Here is a 17,564-nt window from a genome sequence, read left to right as displayed (position 1 = left end):
TCTGCCCGGGACCAAGAATGTGTTTGCAGATTATTCTCATCTCACCATGAGTGGTCGCTCCATGCAGAGGTGGTCAGTGTTATCTTCTGGAAGTGGGGGACTCCCCAGGTGGACTTGTTTGCGTGGTCCCTTCAGAACAGGAAATGCCACATGTTCTGTTCACTCCAGGGGATGGACAGGGGTTCCCTGTCAGCCACTTTCCTGCTCCTGTGGTCGGGGGCCCTGATGTATGCCTCCCCACCAGTGCCGTTGATCCACAGAATCCTCATGAAGATCAAACAGGACAGGGCAAAAGTTATTCTGACAGCCCCCGAGTGGCCTCACCAACAGTGGTTTGGCACACTGCTGGACCTTTCAGTAGCCACCCCGCTGCGGCTACCTCTTTGGCCAGACCTGCTGTCACAGAACCACAGTAGTCTTCTGCACCCGAACCTGGTGGCGTTGCACTTGACAGCATGGTTACTGCAAGGCTGAATGCAGAAGAGCGGGAATGCTCGGCCGGGTTCAACAGGTCTTGTTGGGTAGCAGAGAGCCCTCCATCAGAGCAACTTTCCTGGTTAAGTGGAAAAGTATCATGTGCTGGGCTTCAGAATGATGTATCCAGGCCGAGCAGGCCTTGCTGCAGGTGATCCTGGATTCTCTTCTGCAATTCAAGCTCCAGGATTTGTCCTTGTCATTGATCAGGATCCACCTAGCTGCTATTTTGCTTTCCACCCTCTGTTCCAAGGTAGGTTGGTCTTCACTCATGGCATGATGGCCTGGTTTTTGAAAGGCTTGGAGCATTTCTATCCTCATGTCTGGGACCCTGTCCCTCTCTCGGACTTGAATCTTTTGCTGTTGAGGCTCATGGGACCTCCCTTTGAACATCTGGCTTCCTGCTCTCTTCTCCTTCTGTCCTGGAAGGTTTTTGTTCCTGGTTGCAGTAACGTCTGCCCACAGGGTGTCTGAGACGGGCATTTCTTCAAAACTGCCTTATATGGTATCCTACGAGGATAAGGTCTAGCTGCGGCTGCACTCGGTGTTCCTGCCCAAGGTAGTTTCCCAGTTTCATACCAGCCAGGACATATACTTAACTGTCTTCTTCCCAAAGCCTCATAAATCGGAAGAGGAATGCAAGTTGCATGCCCTGGACATCAGGAGGGCGCTGGCCTTCTACATCAACAGGACAAAGCCATTTCACAAGTCAGAGCAACTGTTCATTGCGGGATGATAGGTCGCCCAGTGTCTGCTCAACAGATTTCGTCCTGGATCACGGCCTGCATCCACTACTGCTATGAGCTGGCGAAAGTGCCTCCACCAGCAATAGTCAAGGCACACTCAACTAGAGCACAAGCATCAGCAGCAGCCTTTCTGGCTCAGGTGCCGATCCAAGAGATCTGTAGAGCTGCTACCTGGTCGTCTGTCCACACGTTTACGTCTCCTTATGCACTTACTCAGGAGGCCCGGGACAATGCTGGCTTTGGCAGAGCAGTGCTGCATGCTGCAAGATTGGGAACTCTGAGCCCATTTTCATTGACACTGCTTGTGAGTCACCTTGAATGGAATCAACATGAACAAGCATTCAAAGAAGAAAAAACGGTTACCTGCCTTTTCTTAACTGTTGTTCTTCGAGATGTGTTGCTCATATCCATTCCATTACCTGCCCTCCTGCCCCTCTCTCGGAGTTGCCAGCAAGAAGGAACTGAGAGGATGTAGGGCCAGCAGCGCCTGATATACCGACGCGTGAGCGCAGCACTCCAGGGGGCACCACTGCTGACCCTACAGATATCGCTAAGGCAAAAATCTCTGACGACTGCGCACATGGGCACATGCACGCCTAGAATGGAATGGACATAAGCAACACATTTCGAAGAACAACAGTTATGAAAAGGTAGGTAACCGTTTTTTCCTTCAAGGTAGCTGGTAGTGCTGCTAAATTATTAAGGAAGGGAATTCTTAATGAGTAGTGCAAACTCATCTCACCCTCTTAAAGTGGGCTTCAGCCTGCCCTGATGCCCTGCGCACTGCCATTCCAGGAAAAAGACTCCAGAAATTGTTCATGCAGCCAAGTTATCTACTTGACAACATATTGTGCTGCTACGTTTCTTACTACATAGTTCCAGATTGACTCTTGGATTTTTTTTAAACTTATTTTAATATAGAGCTGACTCACCTTGCAAGTTTGCTGTGAAAACTGACTCATTCTTTTTGTGTTTTCAGGATCTAATGAACAGAGAAAAGAAAAATAAAATTCCCAGCATGCAAGTTGGATTCATAGATGCCATTTGTTTACAGCTCTATGAGGTACTCTATTTGAGAGGGGACTCTTTTCATGGATTGTACAACTAACTAAACCAGAACTAAGCATTGTAGCCTGCAACAATGCAGAGGCTGAAGTTAGAACCAAGTTAGCTGTTGTTCTATAGTTGAGTAAGATATAGAAATGCTTTATTGTTTGTTATTCAATATTCAATCTGGTCAAAAGACTATTTCAACATTTATCATTATTCGTTATTACTTATTCGATTGAAGTGGTTTGTTGTAATCATTGAAAAAACAGGTGGAGAGGCAGAAGTTGGATCCCTGAGTTCTATTCCTGGCTCTGCCACCAAGTTTCCAGGTGCTCTTGGAACAACCTCTCTGTGCCTCACTGTGCGCATCTATAAAATAGATAGTACGAGGCTTAATTAAGGATTGTAAAGTGCTTTGAAATCATTGGGTGAGAGATGCAGTACAAGTGCAAACCATTATTATGTTAACTAGGATATTCACCGAGTTTCAGATTATACACATGCAACACGACAGAACCCATTGAAACGTTTTGCATTCTAGCAACAAATTGCTGCTTAGCCAGGTACTTGATCAGATTATGTTGTGTATTAAAACTTAGTTAATTTTCTATCTTTGAGACTAGAGAAAAACCTCCTCAGGTTGTATCATGTATTCTGGGTGCAGTTATTGAGATCTGAAACTTGGGGAGCAAATGGGAACCTAACCCCCCAAATCTATCCATTGGAAATGGGAGCAAGATGATTTCATACATTCATCCCGCATTCTCTATGCCCACTTCAAAGCCACTTTACATGAATGCACATCTGCAGGTTGAGAGGCAGGCAGGGCTGGATGCTCTCTAATACCTCTGAAATCCACAGAACAAGTTATCAATTTACTGAGGACAGAATCAGCAGTCATGTGTGCACCTTCCCATTCCATGCTTTGGAAATCCAACATCAGGGGAATATAGTTGCAATTGTTATTGTAGAGCCCCACAAAGCTCCTTTCAGTGGAAGGTAGGCAGCTGTAGGAGACTGAGTGGCTGTGCACTACAGATCCTTCATGCAAAAGACCTGTTACTTCTGCAGATGCATTGTGATCCATGCAGATCTCAGGGTCCACAGGGCTGAATATCTGGCCTTTTCCAAAGGGGGAAGACAACCCAACCCCCACCACAAGAATTCTTGGGAAATCTCCCAGTCTGAAACTCCCAGAGGAGGACTGGGTCTCACGTGAACTGCTTATCAAAATATATTGGGCCAGATTGTGCCCAGCCCTTGTGTGGATATGCAAGGGAATGGGGAGTGAAAGACACTTCCTTCTTGAGCCCATGCTTCATAACAAAATTGCATTTGTTGAGCACTCCTGAGAACAAGGCCTGCTCCTGGCTAGTGGCAGTAGCCACCCAAATGATCTATGCAGCGACCTCCCCTGCACCGATCAAGATATAAGGGGAGTGCACACTCCACCCTTTATGAGGATGTGGCACTTCACAGGAGCTCTGGGAGACATTGTATCAGCAGGAGACACAATGCTACCTTGGGGCAGTGCTGCTCCATACTGTGCACAGTGGAGGGCTGTGCCTGAAATGTACAACTGAGCCACTAAACCTCATATGGTAGGAACTGAAACTCTGAAGCAGGGTGGCAGCTTCTAGGATCCTATATAGGAATGCAGGACCGTACAGGTGAAAAGTTATTTCTGCTGATTCATGCTGCCAGGTGGGTCCTGTTAGCTGCCGTCCCGGTAAAAAGAGGGTTTGGTGTATCTCTATGGAGAAAACGAGAGCACTAGGATCCTACAGGTAAATGCATGGAACAGCCCAGATCTGGAGAAAGCTTTGGCTGGGACATATGCTTTGTTGTTGTCATTCAAGTTAACAATACAGGCAAGCCCCATGAAAGAGCTAAGTTTGGAGCAGATCCATTGTACATTTATTCTATTTGGAGCAGGGTGGGGACTTCACCTGCTTTCTTTAATGAATAACATGTAATGAAACAATAAATCATTTCGTATAATGTCACTTGGAAAAAAACAAGGAACCAGTTCACTCTCCAGTGTTCTAACACTGTAAAAATGAACAATAAGCACAATTATAACTTTGGCCTGCCCACTCATTGGCCCTTTCATGAGTTTTCATCCTGTCCCTAGGAGTTTGTCTCTCATGCTGCAGGCAGCACTGAAAGTCTGGTTTACCATTTTACCAAAACTGACCAAGTCCATGTGAATGGGCTTGATGCAGGAATCACTGGGTGAAGTTCTATGGCCTGTGTTATGTAGAATGTCAGACTAGATCAGGGGTTCTCAAACTTCATTGCACCATGACCCCCTTCTGACTGGAGAAATTACTACACAACCCCAGGAAGGGGGACTGAAGCCTGAGCCCTCCAGAACCCCACTGCCCCAGGTGGGAGGGGAGGGGGGCAAAGTCCAAGCCCAAGGACTTCATCCCCAGGCGGCGGGGCGGAGGGGGCTGTAACCTGAGCCCTGCCGCTCAGGGCTGAAGCCGAAGCCCGAGCCCTCCACTCCCCAGGGCTGAAGTCTTTGGGCTTTCGCCCAAGGCGGCAGGGCTCTGGCTCTGAGCCCCAGGAAGTCTAAACCCCAGCACTGGTGACCCCATTAAAACAGGGTCCCGACCCACAGTTTGAGAACCGCTGGACTAGATGATCGTAATGCTCTTTTCAGACCTTAAAATCTATGAATCTATAAATAACAGCAAAAGTGTTTCACTCATTTCACTGACTTTAATGCTGACATTTGATTAAACTGTTCTAGTGTTTTTAAACCCATTTAAACCTATACAAAAAAAATTAAATGGTATAATTCCGGTGAATTGTGCCTAATGGGCCTGATTTTCCTCTCAATGGTGTAAATCGAGAATAATTCCTTTGAAGACAAAAGGCCAGTTCCTCAGTTCTATTGGTGGCAATGGACCTATGCTGATTTACACCAGGATATGGCCCAGTGGAGTTATACTGTTGTAAAACTATCATTAAGAAAAAGGAGAATCAGACATCACCATCTTTTATTGTTTGAATGAGAATTAAATTCCATGAGTGAAATCCTGACTGATTTCATCCCATACTCATTAACTTCAGACTTCACCCCCTGTGCTTTGTGTAGTAGTCAGTCACTTAATATGTCTAACTGACAGGGGGCCCAACCACAGGACCCTTACTCATTGCTTCTGTCCCACTGAATTCCAGAAGCTACTAGGAGTAAAGGGCTATATGGTCATCACATGTGATTGCGAATGAGGAAGAAAAAAAATCACAAAAATGTCCATGGATTTTACATTTTTCATCAAAATTTTGTTTCAGTGGAAATGTCTTGACCTTCCCTACTATTTATCCATCCTATTCTAACCCAAACATTAGAGTCCAGTTCTCTTTCCAAAACTTGTTCTCTGCTTCACTTTTATTAGTCCATTTTGGCCTAATACAGTAACTCTCTATTGCTTGGTCTACACCAGGAGATGAAAAGTAATTGAGAATGGCTATTAAACACAGCTCTTCTCTAGACCTTTCTTAATCAGTTGCTGAATACACTGGGGCCAAACATCCCCTGGGTAACTGATAAAATCAATAGTCGCATCAGCAATAAAGATGGCCAAATTAGCCTGGTCTGCATAGGTGAAATAATTGAGTTCTTATTGGAATTGGAGTGAGAGGGAGCCTTTCTTAAAATTAGTTTTCCAACACAGCTCCACTTTCTAGCAAAAACAAGCCCTATGTTTCAAACATATTCTAGTCTAGTGCCTCCAATGGGCACATCGTAAGGAGCAGGAAAACTGTGTTTTTTGTTATGCATTGCCAGCCTGATTTGTTTTATTTCTTGCAGGCCCTGACACATGTCTCAGAAGCCTGCTATCCTTTACTGGATGGCTGTAGAAAGAATAGGCAGAAGTGGCAATCCTTAGCTGAACAGCAGGAAAAGAATCTGATTAATGGAGAAAGCAATCAGCCCAAGCGGAACTGAGATTCTGATTTAGCAAATACAAGTTTGAGTTTACTCAGAAGATACAGTAATTTGGGGATACTATATTTTGCTATACACTGTAGGGATTTGGTTTATTCTTTGCCACTACTGTATTTAAAATATATATATATATATATATGTGTATTTCCCCTGCCATTAAAAGCATAGCATGACCATTTTTATGTGAATGATGTATAATGATTGTATATTTCTTAGATTTCATTTAGGTGAGGTAGAAAAATAGAACTGCAGAGTTAGTTTACTCTGCTCAGTTCTACACAGAGGTACAAGTACAGTTACTGGACTGCCTTTGAAAGCCTTTTACTTTACAGATGTACATAGTTGTTTAGTGTTTTGTGAGTGGCCAGTATCTTAAGGATTACCATATATGGCACTTTTCTTCCTCTTTTATTCTTTGTTATGTAACCATACGTAATAAGCAATGTTGTTTATTCTCTTGCAAGAAGCCTGGAGGCAAAAAGGAGCTTGGGGATTAAAATTCACTCTAAAGGCCTAACCCAACAATTGTTATGCAGACAAAACTCTCGTTGAAATCAATGAGAGTTTCATTTATATGGGAATGCAGGATTGGGCCCCAATTGACAAAGCACAGGGACTTGTGTGCTATACTGTACCAATGCCTTATGATTTTACAAGAATATCTCAACAAAATAGTCATACCTTTTTGAGAAGTTTAAAAAAAAATACTGTGAATTACTAAACAATCAGGGACCTAAGTGAGATTTGCAGTGGAAGTGCCAAGAAATTACACAGAGAGATGTGAAAGCTACTCAGTGAGATGATACCATAGCACAACTCACAAGGTAGCTAACAGGCTGTCTGGAAGAACTTGTAAGACACAGGGCTGGGAGAAACAGAGAATGGATGTGAAGAGAAGTAACTGAGCTAACCAGGATCACTACTGAGCTGCTGATAATATGTTCATACTGCAGATGAGTTGTGTCAGTCTGTTGGTTATGATGACATTAAAGAGAAGGAAAAGCACAGGAGAATGTGATTATGAAAGCGTGTGATGAAAAAACTGGCTCATCAAGAATACGATCTGGAAAAGAGGATGTTTCAGGAGATTGTTAGTGAGTCTCATTCATTAGACTAGTAGCACTAAAAAAATGACCATGACCACTTTGAAGGCTTGCTTGAGATTGCAGATGTTAACCTTGGAAACTAGAATGTTTTTGTTTTAAAAAGTGATTTTTAGCACTTATTCTACTAGGTACAGTTTTTAACCAGATGAAGTCTTAAAGCAATAAGTGAAAGGAAGACTGAAAGCAAAAGCAAGTGAGAATACTGCAGGGACTTCAATTTTTTATTTGAGGCATAAAAAGCATTCAGAGACAGTGGATTTGCAGCAGACATGGAGGAAATCATTTTTTTAACAGAGGAAATGCCTAATAAAAATTCTTTTTAATAGGCCACTTGGCATGAATTCAAGAAAGCGTATGGACAAGACAAACCCCAAAACACTAAAATAAAGAGAGCATAATTGCCATGTGTAGCCATGATCAGTAGATTAAAAATGAGACAGGGGCTCATAAGACTTCTCAGTAATGCAGATACAACATTTGCTGTGTAGAAACCCACAAAGATGATGATTTTCATATCTGTAACAGTATTTTGTACCAGCAGTAGTGATGGGCAAACCTCATATATTTCAGAGTGTGCATTCAGTTTGCCTGAACCATTTAAGCCCACGCAATTTTAGTTGGAAACTGCAAGAAATCTTTTTTCCTCATGAGATTTTCAGTACCATCTGCTTACAGTTAATCTGGAAACGCTGTGAAAACAGCCTCTGTTTATCATCCCTCCTGCTTCTGGTCTTAGAAGGAATCAAAAGAGACAGAGGCACTCAAATATGAAAAATAATAGAGGAAATGTTAAGTAAATATTTCAGAATCTTTCAAAATATTATTTGATTCTAGAAATAAGGAAATGTAGAGGAGGTTGTTCTTGTTGTTTTCTGCATCATTTCAATCAACCCAGTTAGTAGCAACTGATTTAACTCTAGTTTAAGATCCCCTGTGAATGTCACTACATTATTATTGCAGCCAAATTTGAAAACATTTGCCTATAAAAAAATATTTGTTCTAAGCTGTCACTCAAGTTTCCATAAGTCCGATGTATAATAATGAACAATTCTTGGGGTATTATGATATGCAGTGCTCTGTGTATCGATGCATATATAATACGAGGGGTGTGGGTGCATGTGTGTGTGTGTGTGTATGTATATAATATTTTATATATAGGCACAAACACAGTCATCACTATTAAAAACTTGTCATTGCTCCTTAGATAAATAAGATTACCTCAGGATGTGCATATTCCTGTATTCTTCTTTTTATTGTAGGAATTTGCATACTGCAGTTACTGAAGTAAAATTATTTTCTTATCTAAGCCATTTATTTTATATATAATATATGTGTGGATAAAATATTTATAGGTTTATTCTTGCTAGTATGATCGAGAGCAAAACTTATTTGGGGATGACACAACAAATCTACTATAGTGATAAAACTGTTAGTGATACAACATTAATATTAAGAACCCAACTATTATGTATCTTATTTGCTGAACTCTGTGTGTGTATAACATAGTTTTTTCATGGCCTGATTTATATTTTTAAATAATGCAAAAGAATGCTGGAGCCATATCTTTGGCATAACAAACATGTAAATAACACATAGCCATAATTTTTTTACTTCCACTGACAAATATACACAGTTATATAGTATTTGCATATAATTAAGGTATACATATATCCCCACAAAATCTCTCCCTGTAGAGGAAAGTATATGTTGAAACAAATGTAGACTTCTATTCTACCTAAGATTTTTATCAAAATATTGTCCTAACATACATGTATCTGTATTTATTTAAAAAAAAAACACATACAAACTCTTTAAAACTATTGGTTTAGGGCCTTATGTTTTATGTATTTTAGGCAAATTCAGAGAATGATCAGGGCATTATATTGCGTTTCAGTCTGCCTGATTGCAGTTTTTGTTTCAAGGCTCTAGCATGGTTGGTTTGTGTGCAGATAAGATATTTTTTCGTCTTTGGTAACATAGGTGACTATATAGGTAAAATAATGGTTCTCTGCCTGAAATACATTGCACATGAAGATGGAAATTTTCAAAGCCAACTAATGTATTTAGCTGCACAGCTATCATTATTTTCATCAGGAGTTGTGTCTAAATGCCTTAGTGATCTGTGTGCCAAATGCTGCCCTGATTTACACCCTGTGCACCCAGTGGAGTCAAAGGGAATTGTACAAGATGTAAATTGGGATAGAATTTAAGCCTCTGTTGGCCCAATCCTACTCCCATTGGAATTTTCAAGAATTTTGACATTGACATCTTTGGGAGCAGGATCGGGCCTTCTGTGTTCTTCATATTGCTTTGAACCAAGATACCAAGAAAGACCAGTGCTAATGTGAGGCCAAATTTTGCCCTCAGATGTGCATGCACACTTCCATTGAAATGAATGGAAAATGTGTTCTCAGATCCCAGAGCAAAATTTAGTCCCTTAATACAGACCTTTGTTTCTTCTTTTCTTCCCCTTTAAAAAAAATATTGTATCAGTTAACATTTACCTAAAGAGTGAGTGATCCTACTCTTCTCCTTAAAAAAAGAGGGAGGATCTTAAGCAGGAATAATAAAACCATCTATTCAGCCAGTTACCATCTCCGTAATACAGTATTGTAGAACAAACAGGCTTCCTATTATTTCGCATCCAGTAAAAGAGCTAAGGAAATCACGCAATATATTCTTAATAGCTACTTATATGTATTGTTGATTATAAATCAATAACATCTTGTCAACCAGTCAGTCTCTAATGTCTCCCAGCAGTCTGAAGTTAAGTGGGTCACCACATGCTGCTTTCAGATGGTGGGGATGCTGACAGGCTATTGATTGTGAGTTCTTTCTCTCTGTGAAACATTCAATAGTAGCAAGGCTCTCTCTCTTTACAACGAGTTTGATTTTTCAGAAGCCTGCTTTTGCCTTGTGCACATGCAGCCCAAGTGCATGCAAAAGTGAGTTTTTGAAAATCCAGCCCAATGTATTTCATTTGGGGATGGCTCTGAGATGCCACATTCAGGTGATCTAATCCAGGTCTAAGATTCTTTAGTTTCAGGGGCATTTGGTCCCAGTATTCTGGTTCAGCCCATTAGAGAAGCCTGAAGTCAGGTAGGTCAAATCTAAATCCTAAAAGTTTATGGGGCGCTGAATCAGTGTGTTGGTTGGATCTCATAGCAACTGTGAACCAGAATCAAAGCAGAGTGCTGACTCATGCAAATGATTCATAATAAATTATGAAGCTGTAATGGAGTATCTCTTAAAGGCCTGATCCTGTGGGTAGAAATTTCATTAGCTTTAACTGGGAGTTTGGCCTGTGTGAGGGTTGTAGAATAGTTCCCTCCATGACTAATCACATGCAGTCTACATTCCATAAGCACTCTGCTATTTCTACAATATCCCTGGTCTGGAACAATCACTCTCATAAGAACTCTCCAGACCCCTGCATTGCTTTAAAAGATGGGTCTGAGCCTTTTTGTTCGGACACTCATAGAAATGAGAGCCATCATCTGCGTCAGGTCTGAATATTCGTGACATTTTACTAGATACAGCAAATTATGAGATCAGGCTATTTCTATGTTCAGCATTGCTAGCTGAATGAAAATTGTGTGGAAAGGCTTGTTTTCCACAGAGAGAGGTTGGTTTCCATGAAGAAATTCATATCTAAGCACCATTTGTAAATGTATATTAATAAAGTGTGCTAACCAGTAGCTGGCTTCTGCTAACTGCTGCACCATGAGCTCGTCCATTCCATGATATAGGGTCTCTGATCAAATGCCCACTTGAAGTCAATGGAATGATTCCCATTAACTTCAGTGGAAGCTGGATTGGGCCCCATAGAGAGCTGCGGAGCGGGCCAAATTTATCTTTATTCTTGCCTATACCTATAAAGATCCTGGACCAAATTCTTGCCCTCAGTGACACCTGCACAGTCTATAGTTCATTCAGCCAGCCCCCACTGACTTCAATGGTACCACACAGGTGTAACTGAAGTTAGAATTTGAGCCTTCTGTGTATAAACATGATAGACACATGCACGTGTCTGTTAAAGAATGTAGTGTGAAAAGCACTGTACATAGTTTAAAAATAAATTTCTATTATAGTTTAATAAAAGGAATCGTAATGAACTGTCACTTGCCACTGAGTATGTCTATTTGTATTCTTCTACCTTTTCAAACATTTTAACAAATATATAGTTTCTGGGCACAGTATTTTTGTACTAGGCTAACAAGGTTACTATGTATATTATGTTCAGCTTTTAAGTAGTATTAAAGTCTTTTGAATGTTGATTTGTTCTTGCTTCTTCAATTTTCCCTACTACATAGTTATTCAGTACAACTCTCTTAAGTTAGTTAAGAGAATTGTTTGTCCTAGTTACTGTATAGTTGATAAAAGAAAGAATATACAGCTAGGTAATTTTCTATGATCAAACTGCTATTCAACTACTTATTTCCTCATTCTCTTTGTATTGTTTTTCATGCTTTGTAAAATAAAAAAAGGAAGATGTCAACTATGTTTTGCTGTTTGGTCATTAATTTTATTGTGGATAAATTTTCAAAGCAGTGTCATTGTCCTGATCCAAGAAATTGCCTCTAATTGTTTAGGTATTGTAATTAATTGTATCTGTTTATAAACCTCTGTTGATATTGGAGAGCCTGCTTTGGAGCATTAGAGAATTTTTGCCTTACTATCAAGAAATTCCCTAGGCATAAGGTTTGTCATAACTGAAAACCGGTGGCATAGTTTCCCGTTTAAAAAAAAAAAAAAAGAAAGAAAAAAGAAATTGGCTGTTTTTCCCACTAGAAAGCACTCCAATTACACATACCAGGACCCGACACAAGCTGTCTGGTTTTTTTAGAAAAGTAGGCTTGACAAATATAGCTGCTGTAAAAGGTGCTGTGTGAATAAAATTAGCCCCCAAAGGGCAAGTCATATAACAGAGGTTACAAGAGTTTAATCTGGTGAGTTTAAAAAATAAGGGGGGTAAATAAACTTTGATCTGACAGCATAAGCTTAAAAGTTACATCTTGTGCAGACTGCTGACCCTGGCGGCTGATTCAGGCCTCTCAGCACTTCTTATTCTTTGCCTTGTTAGGTTCTGAGCAGCAACATTTCTGGCTCTAGGAGTTTTGCAGCTCTAGGCTGCATGCAAGCAGCAGTAACTTCCAAATAGAGTCACTGAGAACCAGATTTTTTGAGTCTGCACACACACAACGTGTGCAGACTCTTGCCCATTTGCTTCAGCTAACCACCACTTGCATATGCACTTAAAAACCATGTAACTATATTCTAACAAGTGCACAGCCACTTAGGGTATGTCTACACATCCACAGCTGGCTCACGTCAGCTGACTTGGGCTCATGGCTAAGGCTATGAGTATGTCACAGAACTCACGGAATCTGTGACTTCCATTGACCTCCATTACATTTTCTGCTCTGGGGCTGGAGCTCCCAGCCAGCCCTGCCCTCGCAGCTCCCAGCCCCCAACCTGGTGGGCAGACCCTGCAGCTGGCCAGCCACGGCGGGGGGCTGGCAGAACTGCAGCTGCCCAGCTGTGACAGGCGGGCGGGGGGACTAACAGCTGCAGCGGGCGGCCGGCGGACCCCCCGCAGTTGCCCAGATGTGGCCAGCAGCTGGTGGACTCCCCACATCTGCCCAGATGTGGCCAGCAGCTAGTGGACTCCCCGCATCTGCCCAGCTGAAGCTGCAACCATGGCCAGCAGCTGGGCGACACCGCAGCTACCAGCTGCCCGGGGTGAGGGGACCCCACAGCAGCCCGGGGCAGGGGGACCAGAGCTCCCGCACACCGCATTGATGGGGGACCCGGGAGCCCCAGCAGCAGTGGGTGCTGAACCCACCTACCCCTTTTGTGAAGGCTATTTTTAGTGAAAGTCAGGGACGGGTCACGGGCTGCCATGAATTGTTTACTACCCGTGACCCGTCCCTGACTTTTACTAAAATTATCTATGACAAAACCTTAGCCTTACTCATGGGGCTCAGGCTACGGGGCTATTTAATTGAGGTGTAGATGCTCAGGTGCTGGGACCCTATGAGGAGGGAGGGTCCCAGGGCACAAGGCGCTACAGCCCTGCAGCCTGAGCCCTATGAGCCTGAGTCAGCTGACACAGGCCAGCCACTGGTGTTGAATTGCAGTGTACCTTTGGGAACGTCCCAGTCATCACCATGTGACACACTGTGGCCATGTAGAACTTCCCTGCCACTTACCAAAGAAACACCTTTAAATAGTAGTAGTATGACTCAGCATGGCCCCATTACTTTGAAAAGTGGGAGGACTATGCCCTCCTACTTTTTACTGACCATAAGGGGCCTGATGGGGAAGGGGGGATCTTGAGGGTAAGAGGTGGCATGGGGGCTGGGCCTCAGGGGAAGGGACAGCCCAGGGGTGGGAGCTCAGAGAGAAGGGGCAGCATGGGGGGGCACAGTTTGGATACCAGTGCCCCCCCCCCCCACACACACACACCTACACTTTTAGGGAGCTTCTGCCTTTCCTGGTTGTTGGGAAATAGGCTGCAGTTACTCTGTGGAAGGAGGGAGCTGTGAGGCTGGCAAACGGGGGTGGGAGAGCCAGGAATTAAGGAAAGGACTCAGGGAAAGGCAGTAAGGTCTAAGAGGGAAGATTTTGGCTATTGACTAGTGGGGCCCTGAGCCGGAACGTGGACTAGAGGGTGGGCCTGGGTTCCATTTCCAGGCACTGGGGAAGTAGCACCAGCTGGGCAGTGAATGGGAAGACTGCTCAAGCCTATTGTTAAGAGGGGACCTCAATACTCTGGAATTGGAAAAAATGCTGAGTGACCTGGCCAGAGGGCTGAGTTAGACAGAGGAAGCAGGAGCTCCTGGTGTGAGAGAGAGGCTTAAGACCTAGAGAGAAAGAGAGAGGTGGAGAGATGGCATGCAACCGTGGGGAGGAGTGTTGACCTCATGAAGCTAAGAACGGCCAGGAAGAGGCATCATCCTAGCAGTGAGTAGCACACCCTGTCACAACATGGTGGAGAATGTGGGCATGCAATTACCCTCAATACAAGAGGAGGGTGAAAGACTGCAGGTGATTACAACTGATAAAAGGGGAATGCAAGAGACTGTGATGTCTCTAAAGCGGTCATCCCTGATACATGGGAAAAGTGGAAGGCCATAACATAAAAAAAAAAGGAATGAAATAATGGAGCCGCAATATGTGGAGGCCTTTTTTGCAGAGGGCACTTATACAGAGGTGAAAGTGGGCTGGTACGGGCCAGTATGGCATACTGGTAAGAAGTGGTCACCGGTACCAGCCCATACACAGCCCATGTTAATATTGCTGCCCCTTCCCACCCGCCCAGGGCTGCCAACAGGGTGGGGGGGGAAGGGGCAGTTGCCCCAGGACCTGGCAATTTAAAAGGGCCCAGGGCTCCCAGCTGCTGCCACTGCAGGAGCGCTGGACCCTTTAAATCACTGCTGGAGCCCCGGGTGGCACAGGCTGGGCAGCATGGAAGGGCTGGCTGGGGGAGGTTGACCCCCCCCAGCCCAGCCCCTTCTGCCTGAGGGCCCGCAAGCCGAAACCCCATACCAGTAAGTCTTTTATCTTACTTTCACCCCTGTACTTATACCTTCCCAGGCTGGACCCCCGAGTCGCCACCCCTACAGAAGGGAACTGACAAACAGCAGGGAAGGATCCAAGCCCAGCAGAGGCAGGTGCTGAAGAACCAGCAGAAAAGAGGAGAATCAAACCCTGTGATACCACTATCAGCTGCTCTGATTAGCTTCTCTTAGTCATTTCTTTCTAGCTCACCTATAGTACTGGAGGGAATAAATCACATCGGGTTCAGTAGATGATTGCTAGAAAGATGTTCTCATTATCCCCACTCACCTGGGTTCTGCTTCTTAACAAAACAAATTTGAAACAAGTACTTTTGAAGTGGTTCTGGGAAAAAAAGAACCCTATGGAAGCAAAAAATATTGTGGTAGTAAACCAGATATAACTTATTAGCATTGATGCTGCCAATGGAAGTTGTAAAGTAAAAGCTTTCACATTTGCTATTTTGAAAGTAGAGGGAAAACAATACTTTTCCCCTCTGAAGAGTACTTTTATAAGCCATGTGCAGGAATAAAAGCCATGTAGAAGATAATTTACAGAATCGTTGTATAGAGACACAGCCTGAAAACTATGGAAATTCTTCTCAATAACAAGAGGAAATATATCCTACATTATCAATGCAAAAGACCTATACATTCATCAAACATATCCCTCTTATCAACAGAGAATTGCTCCTAGTTCTTGCAATGGTCCTTGTGAAAGTGTACTGCTGGGGGGGGAGGGGGGAGAGAGGAGGAGAGAGAGAGAAGGAAGGGTAGCAGGGTGTTCTGTTTAGTCTGTTTTGGCTTTTTTTCAATGAACAGATTAGTTGAGTGTATTCCTAAAAGATATGAAAGAAGGCAAGGCATTTTCTTTAGTCATGTGTAACATGTCGGTTTTTAATCTAACCACTATCTTGCTATCAGTAAAGTGCTCCCATGAAATCTTAGTCCTTAAGTGCAATATCAAGAGATTATTCTGGGTACTGGATGGATATTCCTCCTTTTATCTATAACCTTGAATTTTTTTTTTAAACTGAACTCCAACAAACTTCTAAGTACAATGCCCTACAGATGGAATATTTGGCTAGGTTAAATTTTATAGGCATCTAAAAAGAAATACAAGATGTGACTGTTATATATAGGTACAGAAGAGTGCTTCTCGGCCTTCTGGCTGGGAAAGCATTATCTAAATTGTATCTGCTGGGAATGAGCAAAGAGATACAATGTACCAACAGGACAAGCTTAATTTACTTCACTGGGAGAATGTAAGTCTGCTGAATTTGGGAGTCTTTGCTCCTGGCTCAGCCAGGGGTCCCAGGGCTTCTAAGCTTTTGACATTTCGAATTTTTTCAGAATTTCATTTAAACTCTTAGAAATTAAACATTTTTATTTTATTTTATTTTCAAAATTAATTTTTTTGGAGAATTTCTCTTTGTAGGAAATTTCTAATTTTAGTTCCAAAATGGACCTTTTTTATTTTTATTTTTATTTTTCTTTAATTTCAGAATCCCCACGGAAGGGAAATGCTAAGTTTTGACCAGTCAGTCTTCTCCTTCCAAAGTGCTGACTAAGGTAGTGACAATTTCTGGATGCTCTGGTGGGTCAAAGGGTTTTAAGCTCAGAACTTATCCTCACTATGTTCACAATGACCCAATTTCTGTGTCCACCTCTTAAATTTGCATGTGTTCTTACAGCACACATCTTAGGAATTTTAATTTTGATTCATGAAATAAGATGGTGGGTGGACAAGACATAACCTAGAGCCTTCCACACAAAACATGGATATCAGGGTTATGGACTATCATAGATTCATAGAATATCAGGGTTGGAAGGGACCTCAGGAGGTCATCTAGTCCAACCCTTTGCTCAAAGCAGGACCAATCCCCAACTAAATCATCCCAGCCAGGGCTTTGTCAGCCCCTGACTAAAAAAAACTAAGAGAAAGATCCACACACACTCACACTAGTATTCCATTCATTCAGTTCACCACCCTCCTCCAAAAAAAAGTTTGTCCTATATCAACCTAAACCTCCCCCCCCCTTGAGACCACCATTCCTTTGTTGTGTGTCATCTGCTACCACTGAGACAGTCAGTCTTTTTTTTCTCCCTTTTTCCTGCTGAGCAAGCAAAAGCAAATCCCTCCTCTTCTCTTCTTCTGCAGACTAAATAATCCCAGTTCCCTCAGCCTCTCCTCGTAAGTCATGCTCTAGCCCGCTAATAATTTTTGTTGCCCTCCGCTGGACTCTTTCCAATTTTTCCACATCCTTCTTGTAGTGTGGGGTCCAAAACTGGAAACAGTACTCCAGATGAGGCCTCACCAATGTCAAATAGAGGGTAATGATCGCATCCTCGATCAGCTGGCAATGCCCCTAGTTATACAGCCCAAAATACCATTAGCCTTCTTGGCAACAAGGGCACACTGTTGACTCATATCCAGCTTCTCGTCCACTGTAATCCCTAGGTCCTTTTCTGCAGAACTGCTGCCTAGCCATTCAGTCCCTAGTCTGTAGCAGTGCATGGGATTTTTCTGTCCTAAATGCAGGACTCTGCACTTGTCCTTGTTGAACCTCATCAGATTTTTTTTGGCCCAATCCTCTAAATTGTCCTTTAATTTGACTATCTGGGTAAGAATAGCCAAATCTCCCTTAGAAACAGAGATGCAGTATAC

At 42.9% G+C, this 17,564-nt stretch overlaps 1 protein-coding gene across 5 annotated transcripts in view; it reads left to right on the top strand.

Annotated features, from left to right (window-relative positions):
• PDE5A (phosphodiesterase 5A) overlaps positions 1–11,838 on the top strand; it is a 94,380-nt gene extending 82,542 nt beyond the window's left edge. For 4 of the 5 annotated variants that reach the window (XM_039540006.1, XM_039540005.1, XM_039540009.1 and 1 more), the window contains exons 20-21: positions 2,200–2,283; positions 6,094–11,838. In XM_039540006.1, coding sequence (XP_039395940.1) covers positions 2,200–2,283; positions 6,094–6,231 — 222 coding nt within the window. In that variant the 3' untranslated portion in view covers positions 6,232–11,838. Of the gene's footprint in view, positions 1–2,199; positions 2,284–3,974; positions 4,557–6,093 lie in introns of those variants that run through there. The other variant, XM_039540008.1, reaches the window with a different exon arrangement.
• Positions 11,839–17,564: the final 5,726 nt, after the last annotated feature.

This window comes from Mauremys reevesii, linkage group 5 (assembly GCF_016161935.1).
Source record: "Mauremys reevesii isolate NIE-2019 linkage group 5, ASM1616193v1, whole genome shotgun sequence".
Classification (NCBI taxonomy): domain Eukaryota; kingdom Metazoa; phylum Chordata; order Testudines; family Geoemydidae; genus Mauremys; species Mauremys reevesii.
The sequence above is the reverse complement of the archived record's forward strand: the minus strand, read 5'-3'. Positions and strand labels throughout refer to the sequence as shown.